This window comes from Agelaius phoeniceus, chromosome 5 (genome assembly GCF_051311805.1).
Source record: "Agelaius phoeniceus isolate bAgePho1 chromosome 5, bAgePho1.hap1, whole genome shotgun sequence".
Classification (NCBI taxonomy): Eukaryota; Metazoa; Chordata; class Aves; order Passeriformes; family Icteridae; genus Agelaius; species Agelaius phoeniceus.
The window spans coordinates 20,052,056-20,077,066 of NC_135269.1; the positions used below are offsets into that span (position 1 = coordinate 20,052,056).

At 38.7% G+C, this 25,011-nt stretch overlaps 2 protein-coding genes across 6 annotated transcripts in view; one reads left to right on the forward strand and one right to left on the reverse strand.

The window, feature by feature from the left end:
• WASHC4 (WASH complex subunit 4) overlaps nucleotides 1-13,474 on the forward strand; it is a 59,566-nt gene extending 46,092 nt beyond the window's left edge. For 2 of the 5 annotated variants that reach the window (XR_013182332.1, XR_013182330.1), the window contains 2 exons: nucleotides 5,371-5,594; nucleotides 7,230-8,554. The gene's annotated coding sequence lies outside the window, so the exon portion shown is untranslated. Of the gene's footprint in view, nucleotides 1-369; nucleotides 464-5,370; nucleotides 6,923-7,229; nucleotides 8,555-10,879 lie in introns of those variants that run through there. The other 3 variants (XR_013182333.1, XR_013182331.1, XM_077178467.1) reach the window with 3 other exon arrangements.
• Nucleotides 1-25,011, reverse strand: part of APPL2 (adaptor protein, phosphotyrosine interacting with PH domain and leucine zipper 2) — a 33,725-nt gene that overhangs the window by 7,271 nt on the left and 1,443 nt on the right. Inside the window, exons 2-10 of the mRNA XM_054631063.2 lie at nucleotides 21,394-21,492; nucleotides 11,048-11,107; nucleotides 10,486-10,557; nucleotides 8,547-8,634; nucleotides 6,405-6,446; nucleotides 6,231-6,289; nucleotides 5,125-5,271; nucleotides 2,924-3,006; nucleotides 237-395 (exon numbers count right to left, since the gene is read on the reverse strand). Of these exons, the coding sequence (XP_054487038.2) occupies nucleotides 237-395; nucleotides 2,924-3,006; nucleotides 5,125-5,271; nucleotides 6,231-6,289; nucleotides 6,405-6,446; nucleotides 8,547-8,634; nucleotides 10,486-10,557; nucleotides 11,048-11,107; nucleotides 21,394-21,492 (809 nt within the window). The remainder of the gene's footprint in view (nucleotides 1-236; nucleotides 396-2,923; nucleotides 3,007-5,124; nucleotides 5,272-6,230; nucleotides 6,290-6,404; nucleotides 6,447-8,546; nucleotides 8,635-10,485; nucleotides 10,558-11,047; nucleotides 11,108-21,393; nucleotides 21,493-25,011) is intronic.

Sequence of the window (25,011 nt, forward strand, 5' to 3'; positions counted from 1 at the left end):
GGTACATTCAATCAGAAGCAAAATTCTCTTTTCAGAAAAACAGTCTCAAATGTCCCTAATTTGGTTAAAGCTTCAAAAATACATTACCAAAGATGACAGAGGTACTCAGAGGCTGAAAAATAGAGCTACCAAACTGATTTAGGACCCTCAAACATCAATACCTGACGAGTCCTTATGACCCTCCCCCAAAAAATGTAGCCACTAAACAAATAAACAGATAACAAGAATCTTCTTACTTTCTAAGATTAAGGTAGCCAGCCTTCTGGATGAGATTTCTATTGATGGCAGGTGAAATTACATCAGAATCTGGGGTGTAAACAGATTCATTAACTGCAATTAAGTCCTGCTGGGATATTCTCATTTTTTCAGCTTCGGCATCCAGCTCTCCTTGTATGCTGAAAAAAACCACCAACAACACAAAAAGAAACCCAAGCCATCATTAGCCATTTATCCCAGGATACAGGTAACATCTATAGCCAAAATGAACCTTGGAGGATAGTGCAAAGATGAAATTTATTTTTCAAATAGACTTTATGGGAAATACTGTTCTGTGATACTAAAATGAGCATGTGAGAAATGTTGAGATGTGTTGAGAAAAAAGAGTAAAGTTTATTTTTTGAGAGACAGCTTCTAAAAGTAATGCTTCTATGAATTTACACTGCTGAACACATACAGACATTGCCCTACTATAACAGCATAGTTCAAAGCAGGCTGTACTAGAGGATCTCTTGACTTTCTCAGAACTGTCTAATGCCTCCAAGGCTGTAACACACAGGAATTCCTGCCTTGACACCACCTATTAACTGGTAATGGATTTTAATGAATTCAGAACAATGCAGTAAAAAGACCTATAGCTCAAGTCTCCCTTTAATTCTTTGTTTATAATACTGTGTTCTGCTTTGGTGTGATGCAGAAAACATCAGATCTGAATTAAATTAGACCATATTTTGCAAACTAATGCCTTTTCACTCCATCACTGAATGTCAGAATAAGAATTATTTAAATTCCATTTTTAAATACAATGGAACTATGCTGTCAGTTTTTACTTCAGTGTTATTTCAATCAATCTTTTATCTGTCATTTGTGTTGCACCACAAAATGCTTTTGACAAAACCTCCCTGGCACCTTCATGGCTTCTGAGGCTATATTCCTCTTTCTAAGATGTGCTGCTCCCATCTCCAAGGCAGGAAGAAAAGTGCTGACAATTCTGAAGTTATATGCATTTGTGGCAATTAGGCCAAATGGTCACTGAGAATGTGTTAGTGTATATATCTCCTGTGTTTTTACACCATTAACAATATTTACTGTATAAATGAAATTTATACAGTAAATACCACTGAAATTCTGTAGCTGCACAATGGGTCACATCAGCTTGTTGTTCCAAAAGAACAAATATGACAAGTAAAAAGCTTTTAGCTTGACTAGCAAGCAGATCTGACTCACTGAGGCCTTGTGATTCCCAGCACTAAGGAAGGAGAAGAGTGGGCAGCGCAGTTTTCTGTGGCCGTGCAAACTGAAGTCATGAAACTCCGTCCTGTGTCAGTAATTCTGTGCTGCACAGTGCCATTCAGAATTTTACAAGCTTCTCTTTTCGTTTTTCCACAGACATCACACTCCCTTTACTAGTTACATTTGAGTTGTACTTTCAAGCTTTACTGTGTGACAGACTCTAAACACAAAAACCAGACTCAGGAAAATAACTGAGCAGCCTATTTTTGTTTCCATTTACTACTGTACACTGTCCAGCACTCAAATTCATCTGACTGTGGAAAACAAGGGCTTATTCTATGGTGAGGATCCAAGAGCAAGATCCTCCCTGCGCCTGTAAGACAGAAGTAAGATGCCCTACACTTTTTAAACAAAACTCACAATTTCAATGGCATTTAAAATCTGTCCTCCAGTCAGTACAAATGTTGTGTAGAGGGATTTATTTCACAACTGAGTGTGAAAAGATGTATAATTATAGAAGTACAAAAAGTAAAGAATCATTTAGTGAAATAATCCATTGTACAGAGCACTTGTTTGTAGCATGGTTCTCAAATTAACAGATATGCATTATTTAAAGTGCCACCAGAATGAGAATAAATAATGATTTGGCTACAGCTTGGTATGAGAGGAATGAAGGATTAAAGTCAAGGACTTAGTTGGGACAATATTATCTTTATGGTCCATTCCAACCCCTTAACATTTTATCATTCCATGAAGAATATTCTCTCTATTACAATTACATTTCAAGTGTAAAGTTTACATTTACAGGGACTTAATTATAAATAAACTCTTCACTACAAGTACAAGATGTGGAGGGAGGTGTAAGAAAGATGATCACAAAAGTAGGAGTACAAAAGCAATTTACTGAAATTTAAAACTTAGTCAAAGTAGGTTGAACTCACTGGACTAATACAGCCTACATTGGATGCAATGAATATGTTCCCTATGGTGAGGAGTTTTGTTTGCCTTGTGTAGCTACACCATCAAACACTTTAGGTTCTAAATTTCAGAGGTTAATGGGTTATTGTTGCTGTATTACTACAGAATACCCAGGAAATATAAATACCTATAATTCAAAGAGCACTTTAAGTTATTTTATTAATACTGTTAACCTGTTTCTAGCCCAAATTCCATGCTTTTCTGTTCATGAAGAGACACAGGGATGTAAGAAAGCATGTCAACACTTTACAGTATATAGTTTCTGACTATACTGTAAAAATACTCTCTTCAGTGTACAGACAGGATTTTCTTTTCCATGTACAAACATTTCCTTTCTACCCGTTACTTCAACAAAATATGCCCAACAATGCCATGTAAGCATAGAAGGAATCTCATTAGAAAGAAAAAGAGGCACTCTCTCGTATGTGCTGAAGGTTAGAGCGCTATGACTCGGACTCCAATGGAATGACAAAAGCAAACAAAAGCACTAGGTTACCTCTGAACCATGTCTGAAACAGATGACAAAAAGCTGTCCATCCTCTTGGAAAACATCTCTGCTCCTTTCTTAAAGAAGGTGATCTGAAAAATACCAAGAAAAAGGGCACTGAAGGTTCTCTTGGCTTTGGCAGACAAGGAGCAGATTGTGGGAGTGTTAACAATGCTCCCATTATGACTGAACTTCTGGCAGGTGATCAAACACATGGGCAAAACAGCTGCATTGCCTTTCTTGCTACTTCCCACTTTTGCAACTCTACACCCTTTCACACACAGGTAAGCTGCTGGCTGCTGACAAGTACATTTCCAAAGAACTTGCTAAATGACTCAAATAAGGGAACAGGTAGCTTCTCCCACACTAGCACTGGGCAGGGCTGGGGCTCATGGTGTTAGGAACTGCTGTGTGCAATGCCACCCTATCGAAGGGTAATCATCCATTAGATTTTGCAGTCCAACCTGAACTACCAACTCCACGATGAAAGTTTTCAAAGTGCTGTAATAAAGTCAGTCAGGAAAGCGTAGCTGTACTTGTAGAAGCCTCCAGGGCAATTGGTTTTATCAACTACAGTTTTACCATTGGTTTTGTTCTACTGAAGGAGCTAAAAAAAAAAAGCTACTAGGGCCAAAGTGCACATGATGTGACAGAAGATTAATTCTATTAGCTGGTATTGCTCAGCAGGCACACAATAAAGCAAAGCACTTGGTGTAGACTTGACCTTGTATTATCAATCATCATTAGAGCCTACTGGCAACTGCATGAAACATGGATACAGATAGGATGTGTGTGCAATTAATTAGGATAAACACAAAAATCAGTGATCTACTCTGGGAAGAGATGTAAAAGCAAATTCTTGGATGTTAAGCAATTTATTAGCTATTTCATCCACTTTTACTTGTGATTTCACCTTGGGACCTAGGATTCCCAAGATTCAGATTTCTGCAACCATGTTATAGACCACAGCCTCCCTTTACAAAGGAGAGAAAGAATGGCCTCCTAAAGAATGATTTACCTATTCTATTTCTGAAGCCTGCTTCAAGAGGAAAGAGCTCTAAAATCCACTGATGATAAATGCTGATGCCAGTTTTCAGTCAAAATGAACCCTCTATTAGCCACTGCTTCTTCCAAAATTTCCATTTCACCTACTCATTTGTTGGAAATGTGAAACTGGAGACACATGTTTGAGTAATTATTTAAGAAAATACATATTTGTACTGAAAGGCAGATCACAAAATTTAAGCATCAACTGGCTTCTGGTTATTCAGTCATTCCCATGACAACCCGAGACTTCCCCGTATAAAGCACTGAGATAAAGCGGTTTTGCCAGATGAAGTATGGGGAAAGTTCTGTTTGGTTTCCAGTAAAGGAAATCAATGCAGTTCTTTCACTTAGGATAATTACCGCAGAGAAGTGGTGTGAACTCCCATGGTGGGGAAAGTGACTGAATCCTCATTCACTACCTATTTTAAATGAGGCACATGGGCTGCAAAAGACAGGATGATGTAGATAATGATGAGCTACACTACAATGTCAAACAGAGCACCACATCCATTTTTCCTCTTTTCATAGCCCAGTTCTCATTTTCCAAACACTTCCTTTCATCAAAATCAAAGACCCTTAAAATGGGTGATAGTGAGAATCAAGTGCTGTGATAATACTGGTTTGTTGATCCCCCTGATATTCTGGAGGGTCAGACTGTCAGAGTTGAGAAATGCTCTATCAAATGGCTGTTAAAATAAAAATTAGAAAAAGGATTTGCCACTCTTATGCTCAATCCTCTCTACTATTCTGTCCTTCCAGCTCTCCAGAGCATGCTCTGTTCCTCATCATGCACACTCCTCATTAGTATGCTGAACATTATGTGCCAGGAAGGGAACTGCTACATAGGAGAGTTTGTGCAGACTGAGTAAACAGTGGAAGTAAATGCTACTGCATTTAGCTCAGCTGTGAAAAAACTAACCCTAGGCTGATTTTGCGTAGAAGTATATTGTATTTTCTTTCCATTAGTGTCTTTCCTGAATATCTAAACATTCAGCTATCTGCCACAAACAAAATCTGTTGTTAGAATCTAGGCAAGCTGAATGCAAATTGTTTCCGCACCACTCTTGTTATAATTTGTCAGGTCTCAAAATAAATCCAGAACTACAATGTTTTACCTTTCCCAGGAACATGTCTAAGTGATACAGACACTTTGCTGTCAATACCTGTCCTCGTGTATATCCTAGCATAGGTTCCATCATAGCCACTCTCTTCCTGTACTGCAGAGCATTCAAGGCACAGTAATATTGCAAGGATGAAAGATGCTGCTTTCTTCTTGCATTTGCCACTTCTTTTGCTACTTCTGCCTTAAGCTGAACAAAAAATGATAAAGAGGTTGACAAAGTGTTACTGTGTATATGGATATATTTGCTGATCATCTTCAAGTTATTTTTAAATCACTGTCTTTACAGAACTACTCCAGGTTAAAATGAAGGATGAGAAACAAAGAAAGCAAATCAAAAACTCAAAGCAAGTACTTCAAGCCTTTATCTGTCATGAAACTAAAGCATGTGGGGAGCCCCTGTGACTACAAACTATGTAACTACCGCCACTAAAAATCTGGATCAGATCTCTGTGCAAGAAATTTATTTGCAGCTGAGACCACAACACAAGTCTGCAAGTGCAGAATTCAGAGGTAAGTAATTCACAGTATGCTATATCACACTGTGATCTGTAAGGCATTTCCTTTCAAGAACCATCCTGTAGAACAGATTCACTCTCAGGACACGACCAGCCATACACTTTTTGACAAAGGGACATATTTTAGAATAGCGGTTCAGTGGGCAAAGAAGGAGGAATGTAGAACAGTCCTACCAAGAGAGTTATGCGCACTGTTAAGTGGAATGACAGAGTAATTAAACAGGAAGGTACATGCAAAGAAATGCAATGCTTTAGGACCAGCAGACACAAGGCTTCATGGCAGTTCACAATGAATTGTGCTCAGTGATACTGCATCACCACCTCAGCTGTACAACTCTAGGCCTATAGAAAGCTATTTATAGTCACTTGGATTGCCTCTATCTGAAAAGCTCCCATGGATCTGAAGGGCTCTAATTGAGCACAATATTTCACCACTTGCCTAACTTGGAGAAAACAGGTGTAAGTGCTGAGTTGATGTTTAAAAGCTTTGTGTCTGCTTGGAAACAAAATCACAAGTATTCTTGAGCTACTGTGAATTTAAGCAATGAACTCTCTGAAGTTCACAATGAACAAGGATGCAGACAGAATGGCTGATGAAAACATTTTATTTTTTCCCTTTCACATTTGTTACCTTTTCATTTTCTTTCCTTTTCGGTAACCTGCTATATTTTGCCATGGACACGTCATGTTCTGTAGACAAGGAATATTATTTTTTTTAGAAATGTGATGTGTATGTGTACAGATTCAACATGTCTTCTTTGCTCTAGCAGCTGCACATGAGTAGGAAAAAAACAGGGACACATACCATTGCTAGCAAGGCCAAAGAGATCCTTCAGTGTGCTTACTTCTGGAAAAGAGAAATGAAATATTCAAAGTAAAACCAGCTGTGAACACTTTGTTCAACTGAGACCATTTATGCCATATTTACTGCCCAAGTCACTCCAGCCCTTCCACAGCAGAGATGTATACATTGTGCCCGTCTTGAAAATGCTAAACCAGATCAGCTGCTAGAGAAATGAATAATTAAGGGTGGAGTAAGTTTATTTTATTGAGCAAGTTGTCACTCCAAGAAAGCTGCCTTATCTGCCAGTGTCTTTTGTCCAAAGAAGCACCATTTCAGTATGTTTATTCTGACTATAGGCCCACCACTATCACGCAAGATCAGCAGTTCTGAACAACTTGACAGTGCTTATGCGATACTGAGAAATTTAAGACCTACAGATGTATGAACTAAAGCCTTTTTCCTGTACATGAATCTCCCTCAGTGTGGAACATTTTTGCTAAGCTGCTCTGTGAAAGTAAATCTGTATCCAACACACCTGACTGCTGGTGTGATGCCTGCATTACAAATACTGGCCATAAGATTCTGATACAGGTAGAGAGAAGACAGACTGAACAGGCAATGTAACTTCACAAGTGTCAGGCACAAGCTACTCTTAGTATCCTCACCAACATATGCTGCAACTGGCAAAAACTCTCTCAAAAAGCTACAAAGAAAGCACATTTACAAGAACACACATTATGCAACTGTGAAAATACCAAGGGGAAATTGTAGGATGTCATCATGGTCTCTGACCTTTATTTTTAACATCCTACTCATTAATCCGTTTCACTCCACCTTTTTTCCCAGAATGCTTCATTATGACTCAGATGAAGAAAAGACAGAAGATTTCTCCACTTGTAACTAACTTGTATTTAGAGGTTTCTACAATATTCAATATAGATGTAACAAGATGAAGAGTAAAAACAATAACACAGTTATTCTTCCTTGCTTCCTTGTTTAATCCCTCTAAGAAATTCCAATGCGGTCAGGTCTCTACTAAAAATGCTGTTCTACAGACTGCATCACAAAAAGTGGATAGAATTAAAAAAAAAAATTGACATCCAAGAAGTTGAAGAAACTTTTGGTTTTTGTCATGCAGCAGCTGAAGCTGTGGTTGCAGGCTTCATATGTGTTTTCATATATTTTTTAATGAACAAGAGAGAAGAATTCATAAATATGGAAAAAAAATTACTATCTCTGAGGCCACATGAAAGAGGTGAGGAAGTGTTTATCCCATCAACATCTTACCATCCAAATTCTCCTTTATATTTGACAGTATATGATAAACAATGTATTGTTAACATAGACACCTAGATGTCCTCACAATTTCCAATCAGATCCTATAAGGAACTTAAATCAGTCAATGTTGTGCTGTAGTCATTTTATCTCACACCAAAATGATGTCTACAAGAAGGACATAAGTGGGACTGCAAAAGTGAAATGAGCAGTGGCTTTAAGGACAGAAAGACTGACCCAAAAACCGACATGCTGCTGCAAAAAGTCACATTTCTGTTACATAAGTAAGACTGTCCCTGACCTTGAATATGAGTTTTTTTCTTCTGTAATTACATAAAATGTTTGTGTTACTGCCTTGCTGTTTAAGTAATGAAATCCCAAATTTGTGAAATCAGGTAACTTGCATGGAACTACCCTTGCATGGCAAGAATTTAAAGAGGACAGATTCCTTAAAAAGGAGGGAATATACTATCCTCTGAAGTTAAAATAACATTCTTGCTTGTGCTTGTCAAACAGCCCCAAACTTCTGAAGTGGAATAAATACTGTTTGCAAGCCCAATTCACTGCTAAATTTCCCTTCTGGCAATTACAACATCAGTGACTTCAGTAAAATTACACTAGTATAAAAACACAGTGACCCAACAAAGAACAAAGCTGTGTATTTTTAAACTTGCACCATATGGTACATAAAATGTTACGTGGTGAACTTGAACTGGTTTTGTCTGAGTAAAAGCATGCACCTGCCAATGAAATTCTGCAACAGGAAAAAAAACTCAAACTTTTCTGTGAGTCAAAAAACAAATTAATACATGGCATTATGTCTCAGTTTGTGATGAAATAAACAAGAAGGAGCATATAAGGGAAATTGAAACTTAGAATAAAATTTACCTGTGAGATCTTTTTCTCGAAATTGTATTATTGGGAGAACCATTGTATCTGCAAGCTGTTTTGCCAGTTCAGAATGAAGAATATTGAGCTGAAACAGAGACTTGTTCTGAGACACAATGTACATAAAAAACCCAAACCACAGAGAACATCAAAACACACCAGCCATTTGTGTCCAGTGGATATAATGTACTTCAGTGCTTGAAATACACTTCTCATGGTATCTAAGACAGATGGGGATGCTCTCCCTAAATGCTTCATTCCTGCCTGGTATTTCCCAAGGATCCAAGAACTTCTCAGTTCCCACGTAATGGATTAGGGCAATTCACTTGACAATTAATTCTAATGCTTAACCCAACAGGATTTAAACTATAATTATCCTTTATTAACCTGTTTTAGTTAAGTCTCAATGCCATGGAGTTACAGTCCCACCACCACAACTACAGTGTCTTTCCAGGAACAAGGACTAACAAGGACACAATCACAACAGGGGGCAACTGCAATGAAAGATCCCATTCAAGTATTTTACCTTCATAGCAGTTCCCCATTGCTGTTTTTGTGTTTCTAAACTTCAGCAAACAACTGTTTTAAAGCACCCATGTGGCACCATTTAGGATGAAGGCAAGCAAGGCTCTCATGTCAATACTGGCCTGCTAAGAATATGAGATGGGAGCAGGTAGGACAGCTATCAATCACGCTGCTGGAGCACCAGGAGGGTACCGCACATTGCGGTGACATCCTGCTTGTTTGCTCAGTGTCCTGGATACCTCCAGGCAGCCTCATGCAGGTAAGGATGAACTGAGGATCTCCCATGAGACAATACAATTCAATGCTGATAGAACAGACAACTAAAACAGGCACAAGGGGAAGCTAACACACAGAAAAGGAGGCCAAGGAATGGAACAAGTTCTCATGAGGGAAAATGTGACTGACAGAACTGAGCAGCAACTTTCAGCTTTCTGCCCCCAAATGGCACCATTCTCTTGAACCTGGGAAGGAGAAACTTCTTGTTTTTAACTATTTGGAGGCACATAAGCAATTCCAAGACTTGTGATAACAAATGCTCCTTTCAAGCATCCTGAGAACACACATGCAACAAGAAAAGCCTAAAAAAAATAAACCTTTGGGATTTCTCTCAATACATCCCCAGTTATTCATGGGCTCTAAAATTTTTAACTTACTTTTTGTCCCACAAACTTCTCTCCTCTCCCAAACAGCAGACCTCAGTACAGCCTTTTGCCTTCTTAATCAAAGTTGGAAGTAGACCAACAAGAACAGACTTTTCTGATGGCACAGCACTGCTCACAGCAGAGAGAGTGATTTGACGAAACCTAAGCAAGAAGGACCTAGATACCAAAGCAAGAAGGACCTAGATACCAAGACCATATTGAAATGTTACATGGGCAGGTCTAACAAAAGCATTTACAAACACTTCCAGTACTTAACAGAAACCTCCATGGCATGGGAGTATTCACTGCACACAGATTCACTGTCTTCACCTCACAGTACTGCAGCCTTCCCCAGACATCTCTGGATTCTGCATGATCTCATAGCAACTAAACTGCAACTTTACCAATTCACAGCTGCCCTGCATCCATACCTAGCAAGTTTTGGTTCAAACTGCAGTGTTTAAAGCTTAGAAATGTGTCATTTTAATATGGAATTATATAAAAGATTGCCCTAACCTATATGGCACATCCTGTTTTAGTCTCTCTTTAAGTTCCCCTAGGAAATTCAGCCTTGCTCTGAGGATAGAATATGGGAAGAAGCCACAGAAACAGCTCTAACCATTATGGAAGGGTAGTATCAAACATCTTTATCCAAAATTAAACTACTCTAAATCTAGCCTTCAGTGGGAAGGCTCTGAATCAAAAGGAGAGACCCAAAGAAAAACCACTAATATTCTGTATTGTATAAAGAGAATATTAGCAAATCAAATTACCTCATCCACAACTTTTGAAAAATAATGGAGGGTGGATATCACTTCTTCATCTCCTTTACCTAAGGCAAAATGCTGGAAATAGAAAAACACATTTGGTCCATAACTTAATAAAGATGAATATAAAATACACCACTTGTTTTACTGCAAATCTAATGAATATTTCTACAAAATGCAACAAATACTAAAAATAAATGTAAAAACAGAAGCTCATTAATATACATCATTTTACCCTGCTCTTCTTGTGTTAAATGAATGAATTTTGGACAACACTTAGTTCTTATTATACCCATTTTAAACTCATAGAACTGGAACAAACTGACTTGTATCTTCATAAATTTATTAACTTGGATTTTGTACCTTTTTGGGTTTTTTCTAATCCAGTTCTTTTCTTAAGATTCTCAGAAACGACCCAACTCCCTTGAACATCCTGGGGAAATTCACAACTGCCTTCACATGATACCAAGTAAAGCAAATGCCCTGAGCGCTTCCAGAAAACACAGTTTACAGACTTCTTCACAAGTGCCGAGGCAGAAAAGAAATCAAAGTCATGTGCTGAACATACCTGCTTTTCATAAGCAAGGAGCTGCTTCGAAAGCTGTTGTGTGGCAAGACACATTTCATTCTACAAACAAAAATGACATGTTAATAGAAATAATGAAAGGTCCCCAGTGCTGCTGTTACCACTACTTTGTTAGGAGTTTCTTGACTGAATCTGAAACTACTTACACCATCATTCAGCTGTGTGCAAACAGCTAGTCCCAAAATACCTGCACAGATGTCCTGCTTTCAGTTAGGATAGAGTTAATTTCTTGTCAGCAGCAGTTACAGTGCTGTGTTTTGGATTCAGATTAAGAATAGTGCAGAAAACACACTTGGTGTTTTGGATTTTTGTGAAGTTGTGTTCATCCTAAGTAAAGGATTTTTTTTCCTTGTCCCACACTTGGCCAGTGAGAGGGCATGCAAAAGAAACTGGGAGGAAGTACAGCTGGGCAAGACAACCCAAAAGGACCAAAGGGATAGTCCACACCATGGAACATCATGCTCAGTAAATAAACTGGGGCAAGTACCCTAAAGGGAGGTCAGTCTGGGTTCAGGAAGGGAGCTCTGGCATCAGTTAGTGGGAGGTGAACAGCTGCAATGTGCATCATGATTTTTTTTTCCCTTTTTATTATCATTATTATTAACCATCATTATTGTATTTTACTTTATTTTCAATTATTAAACTTCCTTTATCTCAAAATACAAGTTTTACTTTGATTCTCCTCCATATTCCACTGGGGTGAGGCAAACAGAAATGGGGTTGAGCAAGCCCCACAAATGGACTGGTAGAATTTCCAGCTGGGCTTAAACCCTGACAGCAGAGAACCAGCAGTAAGAGGGACATACTTCAGATCTACAGTTTAACTACTTTGAATAGAGCTAATGTTTGGGGGTTTGGTTTCAGGCTTGGGTTTCCCCCATCACAAGAATATATCAAAACTAGAACAACATCAAAGACGTAGGCTGCCATTACCAGCATAAGAATGTTTCCTACTGGTTAATCATCTCTCCCCAAAACCTACATCAATAAAGTGAAACAAAAGGTGTGCCTCACAGTGCATTCACACTCAGGGAACGTACCAATGTAATTACAGCACTTTAAGAGGCTACAAGAGCACAAACCAGCACATATGTCTTTTCCTGAAAATACACACACACTTAAGATGTGCTTACATCAGGTAAGATTTGTAGGGAAGTTGTATAATTTTACTTGACAGCTGGAAAAACCAGACAAGCACCTGGATTTGTCAATCTTTAATCAATGTATTCCTAACACTAGCGTATCAAGTGCTCTGTCCCTGATTTGTTAACAAGGACTTACAAACAAGAATAAAAGAAAAAAGGGAAGGGGGTAACTGACACCCATCTTAATCCCTATCAGATCCTTCTCGTCCTCAGAAAGGCAGAGAACTAGTAACTCTAAATTTAATTTTAAACCTTAACAAACTATTCCTGTCTCGAAATATATAAGGCCATAGAGAGTTTGTAAAACTAGGAACAGATCCCTGAACTGCTTTAATAGAGCCCTTTTGACTAGGGCTGATACAGAAAACCATTAAAACTGGGACAGAACTTGTGTGCTCTCTTATTGTACCTTATCATCCTGAGCAAGCAGAGCCCAGCACAGTGAACTATCTGGGCCAGAGACCCTGAAACACCCTTTGCTTTGGCCTGCTGCCACCTATGACATACTGCATTATAGCCTAGTACTTCTGCTCCACCTCAGCACACCAGGAACAGGGGTTCACGGGGCAGCAGGGCCCAACATTCAGTCAGTCTTAAAGTGTGCTCAAGTGCTCATTGGAAAAATAAAAAAAGCAAAACCAAACCAGCCACAGCCTAGGTAAGCAGCTGCATATGAACACAGGACAGGAAAAGCTGAACGAGGTAATTTTGACCATCTTAAAACAGCATGGTGATAACACTCCCAGGCAGGAGAAGATGGCACAGCAGAGACTTCCAAGGTATCAACATGTTGTCATCTTATTGCAGAGGTTCCATACAGCTGTCTCCTTATTGCAAAAGTTTCACACCTTCTTGGTGTTTCTCGTGAACAGCTCCTCAGAGTAGGGACTCTTCCTCACAAAGCAGCCAACTGACTCTAGTTCCCTTCTCAACCAGCCACCCCACTCTTTTATAGCACTCTTCTTCTCATTGGTTACAGCTGTGGCCTGTTAAAGTCAGGCCTGTTCCTAATCTTTGATAATTGGCCCAGCTGCAACTCCTTAGGGGTAAGATTACTTTCTTCATTATCTTTATTTTCTTATATTCTATCCCCCTACATCAACAGTAGTTCAAAGAGATAATGTGGGCCCATGCTCAGGTCATGCACATCCCATGACTATTCTCACTTCACAGTGATGGATTAGTCTTATTTCTTTTTTCAGCCCAATTAGTAATAAGCACACTTTCAGACAACAATAATGCCAATGGTTCCTCTAAGATTTGCGGGAGTTTTTACAGATTACATAGTTTTTACAATGAAAAAGCTTTATACAAACACTTGGTATTTAAGTATTTCCCAAGCTAGAGGATGGAAAAGGATGTTCTGCCTTATAATAAAAAACAAACCCTGTTAAGGGCTCAGACCTGGATAGGAATGAGCCTTAATTATCTGTCCCCAAGCAGTAAGAATACCAGAGAGACTTTGCCACCTTCCAAGTAGGAGCTAGCAAGCAATGAATTTATGACAGGGAGGACAGGACTCCCTGCAAGTATACAGAAGCCATTAAAAGGGTTTGTTTGTGTGCATGTGGGAGGAAATTCACATTACAAAAAACAATCAGAAGTTCGCAGACCTGGCATCTTTTTCATAAACATAATCTCAATGACAGTCTTCTTGCAGTTCCTACCCAGCTCTAAGTCCTCACACGGCAACTGTGATGCCACCTGTAAGTTGTACAACTGGATCAGGGTGAGAGAAATCTTTTGAAATAAACCAAGTATCAGAAACATACCTCTTTTTGCCATTTCTTTCAATTTACTTATTCCTGCAAAGTCTGCAGTTTTGTGATCTGCTCTGAATCTGGAAAAGACATGCTTCTGGCCTAAATTTGCTAACATTAACAGAAACTTCAGAATAATGGGCTGATACAAACAAATAAAATCCCCAACCCCAAAAAACCCTGGCCAAAGACATCCTGTTCTTTTGTGTTCACCATTCACAAAGCTTCTACCAGTTTGGTTTTTAGACTCAATCCTCAATTTCCTCACTTAATATTCAAAGGGCATCACTACTCATCTGTGTGGGGCAGTTTGAAGATGGGCAGTGTAAAGAGGTGTGTGGAGTAAGCATCTTCCAGGGATCACCACTCCCAAGGAGTGATCTCCAGTATGTGACAGGATAATGGGAGAACACAGAAACTCTGAGGATCTCAAAGGGGTGTAAATAAACAACACCTTACCAAGTACACAACCAGGTGACAACAGTTAATTGCAGACCCCATGCAGATATTCATAGCCTACTACTCCAGATACAGAACAAATTGAGAGGCGTGCCTGACACAAAACTTACTTTGGGATTTTAGGCTGATCTGGGGAAAACAGTTCCATGTATTACTCACAACTCACTGCTGCCAGCTGGTCACATTCTTCATTTATTGGCTCAGTTCTTTGTGTCAGAGGACCACAAACTTGTTACTCAATCCCTACCCATGTGGAAAAATTAATCCTGGGTCCTTCATCCTCCCTCCTAACACCTGCCAGACTTAGTTCCCATTAGAGGTACAAAATCACTCATTGTATCATTTGGGGAAAAAAACCCAAACAAAAATCAAAACAAAACAGGCACATGCCCAAAAACTGTAAACAAATCAAATTAAGCTAGCAAGCTGAAACACACTCCATTGCATAAGGAACAAGAAGCAAGCAAAATGCTCTGCTGACCTAGTGGTAATACTGCATTGCTAAGCACACTAATCTGGGAAAGTTTAATCCTCCTCCCATTTCTTCCTAATCAGCCTTTTCCCCTCCCCCTACCCTGCTGCCATTCAGTTTCAAGACTTAGAAGTTATTTGCATTGCTTCTGTTGATAGATCCACTAAATCCAGGCAAATTATTTTAACAGGTCTTAATCTATTTCCAAGGCATTTTCCCATGGATACAGCAACATTGATTTCCTTTGTCCTGAAGTGACTGCAATGCAATACACCCTGCAAAAGAAAAACTACAATACATTCCTGATTCCACATCTCTTCCATATTATCTTGACTTTTCAGAATTCATCCCATATTTATGGAGTAGGACAGCTATCAATGAGATGATATATCACGCAAAAACTCAAAAAAAAAAAATCCTGAACAGAAATTGAAGCCTTCTAAAATGAAGGCAAACGTAACCAGTACTGGGCCTTGCAAATAAATTCATTTGCGCTAGATGGTTTTGCTTAACAGGTAAGACATCTCTGCAGCATTAATGTAAAAAAAGTGTAGCAGAAGGAATAAAAAAACATACATAAGTAAGTATAATTAAATCAGTAGTGATTACAGATGTGCTGACTTTTTTTCCCCCTTTTCTCTAAACCTGGCTTGCATGATAGCCCTAGGAATAAATTTCTGTAAGTCCAGTTTAAATGGATAAGGTAATGGAAGCAGGTCTTGATTCTAGCATTAATCTACCAGAAACGAAAAACAGCTGGTTTAAAAAATATTGTTTAATTTTCAAGTTACTTCAATACCTGACCCAGCCTTCAAATAAGCCAGTGGGAAAAAAAGTCTGTCTTACTTTCTAGCTAGTGCCCAGAGTAAAGACATCTGGTTGATTCCACCTTCTTCATTATCACTTGTATTCACTAAGCTGTTCATATCATCAGAAGAGACTGATTTTTCTCTAACCTCTGTAATAAAATATCCATGCCATTTACAATTTCCCAGTGAGGCAGTCCATCCATTTTTAGGATCTCTGTATTTTTCCAAAATAAACTCTGAGGACTAATCTGCTGAAATCCAAAGATATTTCTCTAGACAGTTGTCTAACAGACTACAGATTTGAAGGCATGTAAAGGATTAAGTCGAGCTATAAATTAACTTCTAAAGACACAGAACTATTCCAGCACACCCAGTTCCAAGAAGCTTCCTGCAAAGCAACTTTCCTATTCCAGCTACAGTTGGCATTTTTTAAACTACAAGTAACTATAACACAGAACTGCCAAAGGCTGCTTCATATAAACAAACATATTTATCCATGCACTCTGTATGTCCAGAATAACACATAATAAATTTTGGCTTACATCTGGAAAAACTGAATGCCTCATCAAAGAGAAAAAAGACCCAAGTATGTGATTTAAGTGGAAGACCCAGGAGGTAGTTCCAGCCTGTCCACCCCTTCGGAACAAGGCAACACATTTACCTTCAAAATCAGGCACAGCACAGAAAGAACTGGGTCTTGATACAACAGTTTTATGCAGCTCCCTTTACATATGCTTATCTTCCTACAAAACAGAATTATCCAGCAATCTAGTAAATGGCACAGACCTACAGGCTTAGGTTTGCAAATTAAATGGCTTGGAAACATGAATCCAGGGCTGCAGAAGCTAAGCATCACCAGGGTGCTCAGGCTGCACAGCATTTTACAAGATCAGGCTAACATATGGCTTGCCCTTGTGGTGATTCACAGCATGGCATCCTATCCTAACAAATGGGAACAGTTCAGCAAAGAATCATCCAGTAGCTCCAAGGAATAGAAGCAACCAGTCAAAGCTCTGCTGAAAAACACCAAAAGCAGCTACAGGATGGTTAGTCCAGTACAGAAAGAACCTCTTCTGTCAAAACAATTACTATCAGCAGGGTATCTATACATTCATGCCGCCTCAGATCCCCAGATCCTCCTTAGCACAATGTTAACCTGCTTCCAGGCACGGTGACAACTCTGACTTTATAGGCAGCACTAAACCCAACTCCCATGCCTTTGTAATGGCATTACAAATAATTGTAATATTATTAAATACGTTAGTTCTCATGTAGTAATCTTCTGCTTATCTCTGTCAGCAATATATGGTGAATAAGCCTCAGGAAGGTAAGAGGTATGATGCAAACTTACAAGTATGGAATAATAACACACACAGTATTTCACAGAAGTCAGCGATGACAATTGTCGTTTATTGCAAATGTTTGTCCCATTCTAACACTCTGTTGAAGCTTCTCTATGTTAAATTAGAAGTTTATAAAATGCTAACTTAATTTTTATTCCATCAAAATGTTTTAGGAAAAAAAAGGTCTTATAATTTGAAAAGCCAACACAATTGTTCCCTTAGACATGAAAAGAAAACAATTAAAAGAAAAGCTGTATCAATGCTTACTTGCTAAATAAGCAAGAACTCTCAGCACTTGGGGTTAGCTATGCAACATAATCAATATGAAAGTCCATGCAAAGTCTAAAGAGCCTGACACTCGACTACTGAATTACAGCCTCCTGAAGGCAATACACAGGAAAATCAAACAAGCAGCACTGTTGAAAAATGCAGACATGAGGAATCATGAATTTGCAGAGAGAAGTAACATTTATAAAGCACTACTTTAAAAATAGCTTGACAGATTCAAGCTGTCCTGGCACCCATAATGTGGTACCTATAAACCAAGACTATTCCATAATTGTCAAAAGTTTCTGTAAGAGTCTGGATGTAAAAAGGCAGTGAGCCACAGCAGTTGTTGCTGCTTTGCCCGTGTGCCTCTGGAATCACAAGACAACTGCTCACAGAGACAGAGATGCTGAACAAGATCATGCTTCACAATTCCCATGCGGTTCCCTCTCCAGATATATTGATAAATACAACATTTGTTTCTTTCTACTCCTCTTCTGACATCACTGCCCTAGACAGGTTTGTCAGGATTTGTGAGATTAAATATCTTTACAATGACAAAATACTGCATCTTACTCTCCTCTTACCTGCTCAACTATTTATCTCTTCTAATAGTCAGCAGAGACACAAGAGTTTCCTAAGTTTCCTAAAGGCATTTTTCTTCAAGTGAAGATTCCCTGCTCAGCCATTTCTAGAGCATGATGGAGAACTGGAAATGATAGCTCTGAAAACAATTACTATGACAGTGGTCAGGAAGGTAAACTGGGCACACTTTGCACCTACACTATTGCAAGAACCTCAGCATTGTAAATTCAGCAAATTAAATTTTCTAACAGTCCTTGCTTGCTGCTGCATTCTAATATTGCTCAGGTAATAAAACATCCAGACTGACAAACACAACATTCACAGAAATCAGCAGTAATGCCAGATGCAACATCAGGGCTTGCACACAAGAAGGAAGCACTACAAGAATAAATTCTGTAAGGAAGATCTCCTGTATAAGACCACTACTGTGGTAACTATTCCAGAGTACTACAGCACAGCTGGGAGATCTACAGAAGGAAGTATGTACTCACACGGGTGTGGTTTATTTGATGAATATAAAAATGCTTCACTGTATTTAATCACATCGGTTTGCCAGATCAACAAGCCTTACTCCTCCAGTGCTAGTTTTGGGTTCTGTGACTTCTCCTTAATCAGGGCACCAGTGCAACCTCACTCCTCTAGTGCCACTTTTGGGTCCTGTGACTTCTTAATCAGGGCATCACACACTGCATCTACCTTGTAGCATCACAGCTTCTTTTGCACTAAAAAGTTACCACCTGATCCCATGTGGTGTGGGCGCCCAGGGAGGTGAGAACACTGTCCTCATCCTGCAGGGCAACCAGAGGCTTGTAAAGCACTGAGGGCCTTGCAGCCAAGGCAATCTGCTATCCATGCATCACCCAGCTGCAGCCCAGGCAGCAGAGCCACTGCTGCACAGGATGCTGCCCATCCCTCCTTACTTTTAAAGTCCTGCTGAAACACATGTAAGTCTGAAAAGATGTTTAAAAGGATTCCTATTTTCCTATTTTTTTTTTTTTTTACAATATGGGCAAGTATTTCTTTTTCACACTCCTTTCAAATGCACTGATCAAAGTGCTTGAAGCAGTTTGAGCTGTCACTTTACAAATTTAGTGTGGCTCTCCACACAGAGAAGTGTTTTGACACAGCTATAGACAGCATTCAGTTGGTACTAACTGCTACTCCCCTGAGACTCTGCACTGAATCTCTTCAGAACCATTAACTATTGTTATTTGATCACAAGCTACGGTGGTTTGAATAACATGAAAATCTGAGTTTTCATCAGAAGAAACACCAAATTTCTAGTAAGCTAGCCCAAAAAAATGTTGAAAACACGGTTAAAACATCTGGGAAATGTTAAAGTTCAGAAAAAACTATGGAAGAAAACAAAATTAACATTTTTTTAAACTGTCATAAGTGTTTTGAGGAGGCATAAACCCTGAATTTTCAGTACTGGAGACTAGTATAACCCACTGATGCTTTGTCTGACTACCTTGACTGTGATCCCAGTCATTTTATGGCCATTGCTTTAAAGTAGGTCAGTAACTGTAATTCCTACCTTACAGACACAGAAATCAGAGCAGGAGATGACAATGACTTTGCAAAGAGAAAATTTGACTTTGCAGAGTCAAAATTTATGTCACAAAAATAAAAAGGCAAATTCAGAAAGTGGCTTCTCAATACTCAGCTTTTACAGGGTTGGTAACACCTCCTAATATGCTGGTATTGAGGCCCAGATAACATATCAACAAAACTGCTTTTTCTCTCAAGTTGTGATTAGGCAGCCAAGAAATACCACATACATTTTTCTTAACTGTCAATAACTAACTTTATGTTTAGTAGGCAATTCAGCATTACCCTTCTATTTCTACATCTCAAAACTGCACCAAACTCCAAAGACCTCTTTTAAAGAATCAAATTTTATATCAAATAGTTACAAGCGACTGAATACTTACATCAAACTAAAGTAGTGTTCAGGAAAGAAGTGGCAAAAAAGTGCTGGAAAAATGAAGTAGACTCAGTAGTACTGCAAAATAGTGATGGGTAAATGTACTGAGACAATGAGAAGAGAAAGGAAATGTAATTGTGGTGAAACAGAAATGGAGAAGGCTAAAAACCAAGATGAAAAGGAAGAGGCAAAGAAAAGCAGAAAAAGCGCTTTTTTTCTTGAATCACATAGAGCAATCACTTCCTGAAATGCCATCCTAAAATGTCATCAGCAGTGGAAAGGGACATGAAGTCCTCAGGGCGGACATTAAGAATCAGATTTATCTCCTGATTCCCTTCTTCATCCATTTCAATCCTACCCAGTCTTTGCTGTCAGATTCCTACCACACAACATGCCCACACTCTTTGTTACTCTTAAAGCACAGTGACTCTACCAAAACGCCTATCCCTGACTTTTAGTGCTGATATCACACCACCTCTCAAGCCCTTGGCCATACCCTGCATGATTTCCTATGTACCTAAGCTGTGCTGCAAACCTCTGGCTGCTCTGCATTTGCACAACATCCAAGATGTGGAGACTGTGAAGCTCTCCAAAGCTGGATCTTCCAGGTGTAGGCAGCCAGATCCTGAACAAATTGTTCTTCCATGTCAAACTATCAGTCATCCAAAGAGCAATCCCATCAAATGGACATATACTTGCTTATAGCAAGACTTACAGCTGAGCTGATTTCTAATAATGTAGAGATCAGGCACTCTTCAGGGAAATTCAAAATACCCCATAGCTCTTAATCTCTCTGTGGGCTCCGATTTACTGGTTTAAGAATAGAAAAGTTGTTTCTAGTGAACTCAGGAATTTAACCTACGTAAATACTTGCAAAACTTCCAGGAGACACTGGGTATGTCTTTAAAGATGCAGATATGGAATTTTGAAACACCTAATTTTATGCACATGGGAATCAGCTTCACTGAAAATCACTCAGATTTACATTTTCCAAAGCACTGCATGCAATTTCTCTTACAGGTTTTACTTTCAAAGGGATTTAGTCATCTAGGTCATGTAAACATTCTAGAAAATGTTATTTTTTCTGCTCCTGCTCATTTCTTTCACAACTACTCTAGGCACTTGACTTTAGTATGACCCAAAGTGCACATCTGCTCTGCAATCAATTGACATGGGCAGTTCCCTCCATGAGGTGAGTCACAGCATCTAAGTTAGGTGCCTAAAGTCAGTGTGCAGACCTGGGAATCGTGTCTGCATTTTGGCAAGCAATTTTGCCAAGGCTGGCCTCCCAATGTACCATAAGATAAGGACACAGCACAGTTTCACTCTGATTAATTGTTTGCAGACAAAATAAACAACTTTTTTTTTTTTTTTAAATGAATACTACTTTTCTGAACATCAAGGCAGGAAGAGGTTGAGCTATCAGATGAAAAACACCCACAACTCCTCTTAAACCACATAAGAAACATGTACTTAGCAACTCTAATGTAAATAACAGCATCATAATAGCAATTTATCTTCTACTCCAGATAGAACAAAAAAAATACAAATGAAAAATTACCTGGGCACCATAGACTCGTTGCATTGCCTGAAGCAACTGGTTTGTGTATTCTGTAAGGGTTCCTGCATCTTCTTCAAAGACACTGAGCAAAGAACGAGTCTTCAACAAAAGAAAAAAAAAACAAAGCTTTCAGTCCTAAGCGGAAATATTAAAAAGAATCAAACAACTACAAAGAGATGGTAGTAAAAAGTAAAAAGCAATCAGAAATAATATGCCCTTGACTTGCATGATTCTGTTTATTCAGAATCTCTAATCTCTAAACATGTGGAAATAGGTTCTTTTATTATGGACGGTAAACTGAGGCACAAGGATGCAAACTAATAAAATGCTACAGCCACATCCCAACTCCCAGGCTCTTGCTCCTACTAACAGTCCTTCCAATAGTCCATAATTAGGGATGTAAAAAATCCTGAATATCTTCCTGCTGACTACAGTAATTCAAACCCTCTTAGGGACTGGGGGGTCAAACACCACTGCTTGCTCACTTTACTTCTCCAGTGTCAGACTGCATTGAAAGCACCCCTTTCCACTGAGATAGATAATTTACACTCTGTTATTCACTCCCCACTGTCCTGAGCAAACTCTTAAAGGGGCCCTGGCCAAAGCAAGCTGGACCAAACAACTGAGTGTTCATCTCCAAGAGGCACACAAGGATATACCCACTCAGAGATACCCTGTACTTTCTTCACTCTGCTAATTCATCCTAGCCAGCAAGCAGGAAGGGGAAGGAAGAACTTGTGTTATCTTAAAAGACACAAATTCCCTTGGTTTGTTCAGGTAGAATTGTCAGGAATAAAGAATTATGTTGCTGACACAGCTCCCAAGATAGGATAAAAAAGATATTTCAGAATAATGCTGGTCTCTAAAATTTGCTAGATCTTTACAATAATTAAACAGAAAAGATTGTCCCTTTAACAAACTCATAATCCATACTTAGTTTTACCTTTGATAAATCCAATCTGCTTGAGGCTAACTGGAAATGTCCCTCCATCTGTACAGCTAACCCCTATGATATTAATGAGCTTCATCTGTTTACATGAGGGGCACACATAAACTCCAATACTTTCTTAAACATGTCAGTCCTGTAAAAGAGCAAGGCCTTTATTTATCCCCCTCTTACAGGAATCTCTAATGTACCTGAAGTATCCAGATTCAAATTTGGGAAATTTGTTTTCAAAGTTTTAAGATAATTCACTATTTTGACTGAAGGCACGTGCATTTTCCAAGGCATTTTTTCTTCTCTGCAAAACTCTCTGCCCAGACTTTCTTCATCCTGGAAAACTCAACATCAGCATCCTTCAAGAATCCTGGTCTATGATTAACTATCATTTCATCTCTGCCGAGAAGTATCCAAGTCAGAAACTAGTGCTGGTCAGTGGTTAAAATACATGACCTGAGAGTCACTCTTTAGGTTCTTTTCAGAACCTTCTTCCTATGAGTAGCTTTCAAAGCTCTCAACAGTTCACTTGGCTGATGTGCTGAGCTGCTACAACACCTCCTACCTGAGAGATGCTGGCAGTTTGGGAAGCTAGTTTGAGATCCTAGCATGTAAGGGAATATTCATTACGAAGTATTGTTCTCAAATAAGGTGAACATAAAAACCAGAGAATGGAGAGAAGTCCAAGTCAATGAAATTGATACCAGGAACCCAAATGTTTAAAGCACCTTTGTACAGAACTTCCCTGTAAGGACAGTGGCACGATTTTGAGAGTTTTCCACATTAACATATTATTTCAGTAACTGCAAACATATTGATTTTTAAAAATATCTGGTTTCAAATGTTTTATCTTCAACGATGTAAAGCAAAATAATGTCAACAAACTATTTTGTATCTATGCAGTACTCAATTTGTGTTATAGTGGCACCTGGTTTGTGTTACAATGGCACATGAAAAGTACAGGGTACAAAGATGGTTAAAAAATAAATCTGGGAAAAGCAAAAATTATAAAACTTGACACAATGTTTACCAAGCCAAATCTCAAGCTAAAATTCAAAGGTTATAAAGAAATTGCCTGAAGTAGGCCACAAATCACACACTTCTGCCTGCTGGAAAAGGTTCCCAAATACAGGAATGTCAGCTGCATTTGTAAAATTTTACTGAATTTTTGCAGATTCAGATTTTTCATTTGTCTAAATATGGTTTGAGGTAGAACAGCTCCAGGAACCAACTTCTGAAAGTCTTGGCCTCTGTTATTACCACATTGTTCAAAAATAATAAAAACAATAAATTATTCTGTCAGTTTAGAAGTTATTCTTGGAAACTTTTACATTTAAGAATACCACATGAAATCACTGTAACAAAATACCAGCATGTATGTATTTTCTTTCTTGCTGTTTTGACAAATGTTGGAATAGAAGCTAATTCTGCTGAAATAAACCAGTAATCCAAATATTAAACTAACATTTAGGAGGCCCCATTATTCACAACATTGCCTCAACTTCTGGAAGGACAGGAAAAAAAATTCTAGTTTCATGTAAGTACTTCCCTTGATTTTAGCATGACTGCTGACATAAATTTTTCTGTATTTTGTAGCCAAACACATCAAAATTAAGACACTTCTTATGGCTTGTTTCAGCCAGTGTCTGGAGACAAATCAAGACAAAAGTACTGTACTGATGGGGAGAGATAAATCAAGTTCCAGAAACCTGATGAAGAAATAACTTTGGCTAATACTCCTCGCTCTAGCATGTAAATCACATACTTCCCACAGATTATGCTAAGTGAGGTTATATCCTCATTTCGCCATCCCTTTGCACTCCTGTAACTGCAGAGAGCAGGAGAGAATCAGGCTCCTTCTTGCAGAAGTAACTGATCCTATAAAATGCTATGCTGCTTATTTCTGTGGAACAGAGACTAACTTTTTGCCTTGATTTTGTGAATCTAAAGCTCTCCCCAGTGAAAAAAGTAATAAAAATATAAAAGACTGAAAAACCCACTCCTACTTCCTTGCATAAAAATAATATCTTTTAGCAACACTGGGCCATTATAAAAATTAAATGTCACTCCCTCTGAAAGCTGTAGAGCTTGAAGAAAAACCAATGACCAAATCAGGGTAAAACAACCTGGCAATACTCAGGTTTATGCATTGCCTGGTATTCCAGTGATTGCAAAGGAGACATTGACATCCTTCATTTCAGGACACAGGAAAGATGATGACCTCCAAATTCCGTTCATTGCATTGTTCAGCTGCTTTCAGTCAGCGTTACATTTTTTATCATTGAGGGAAGTGTTGACTGAAGAGGTAAATTAGTTCATTTCTCCTGCACATAAATTTCTTCAGCTTTAGGACACAGTGGGTAGTTTAACACTAAAAATGTTACTAACTACCCATAATGAATCTGGTACATTCTGGTAAACTGTGGAACATGGAAAAGCTCAGGCTGGTAAGGAACTCTGTAGGTCACCTTATCCAAAGCTCTGCTCCGAGCAGGGCTGACTTTGGTGTAACATCACATTACTCAACACTTCTTCCAGCCCAGAGTTTAAAATTCCTAATGATGATTACGTCACATCAAACAGATGATGAAATCCTTCTTACTAGAATGAGATTTCATGAAATTACAAAAAAAACAGGATAAAATAAAGCAATTAAGATAAGACCTAAGGCTCACTAAGTC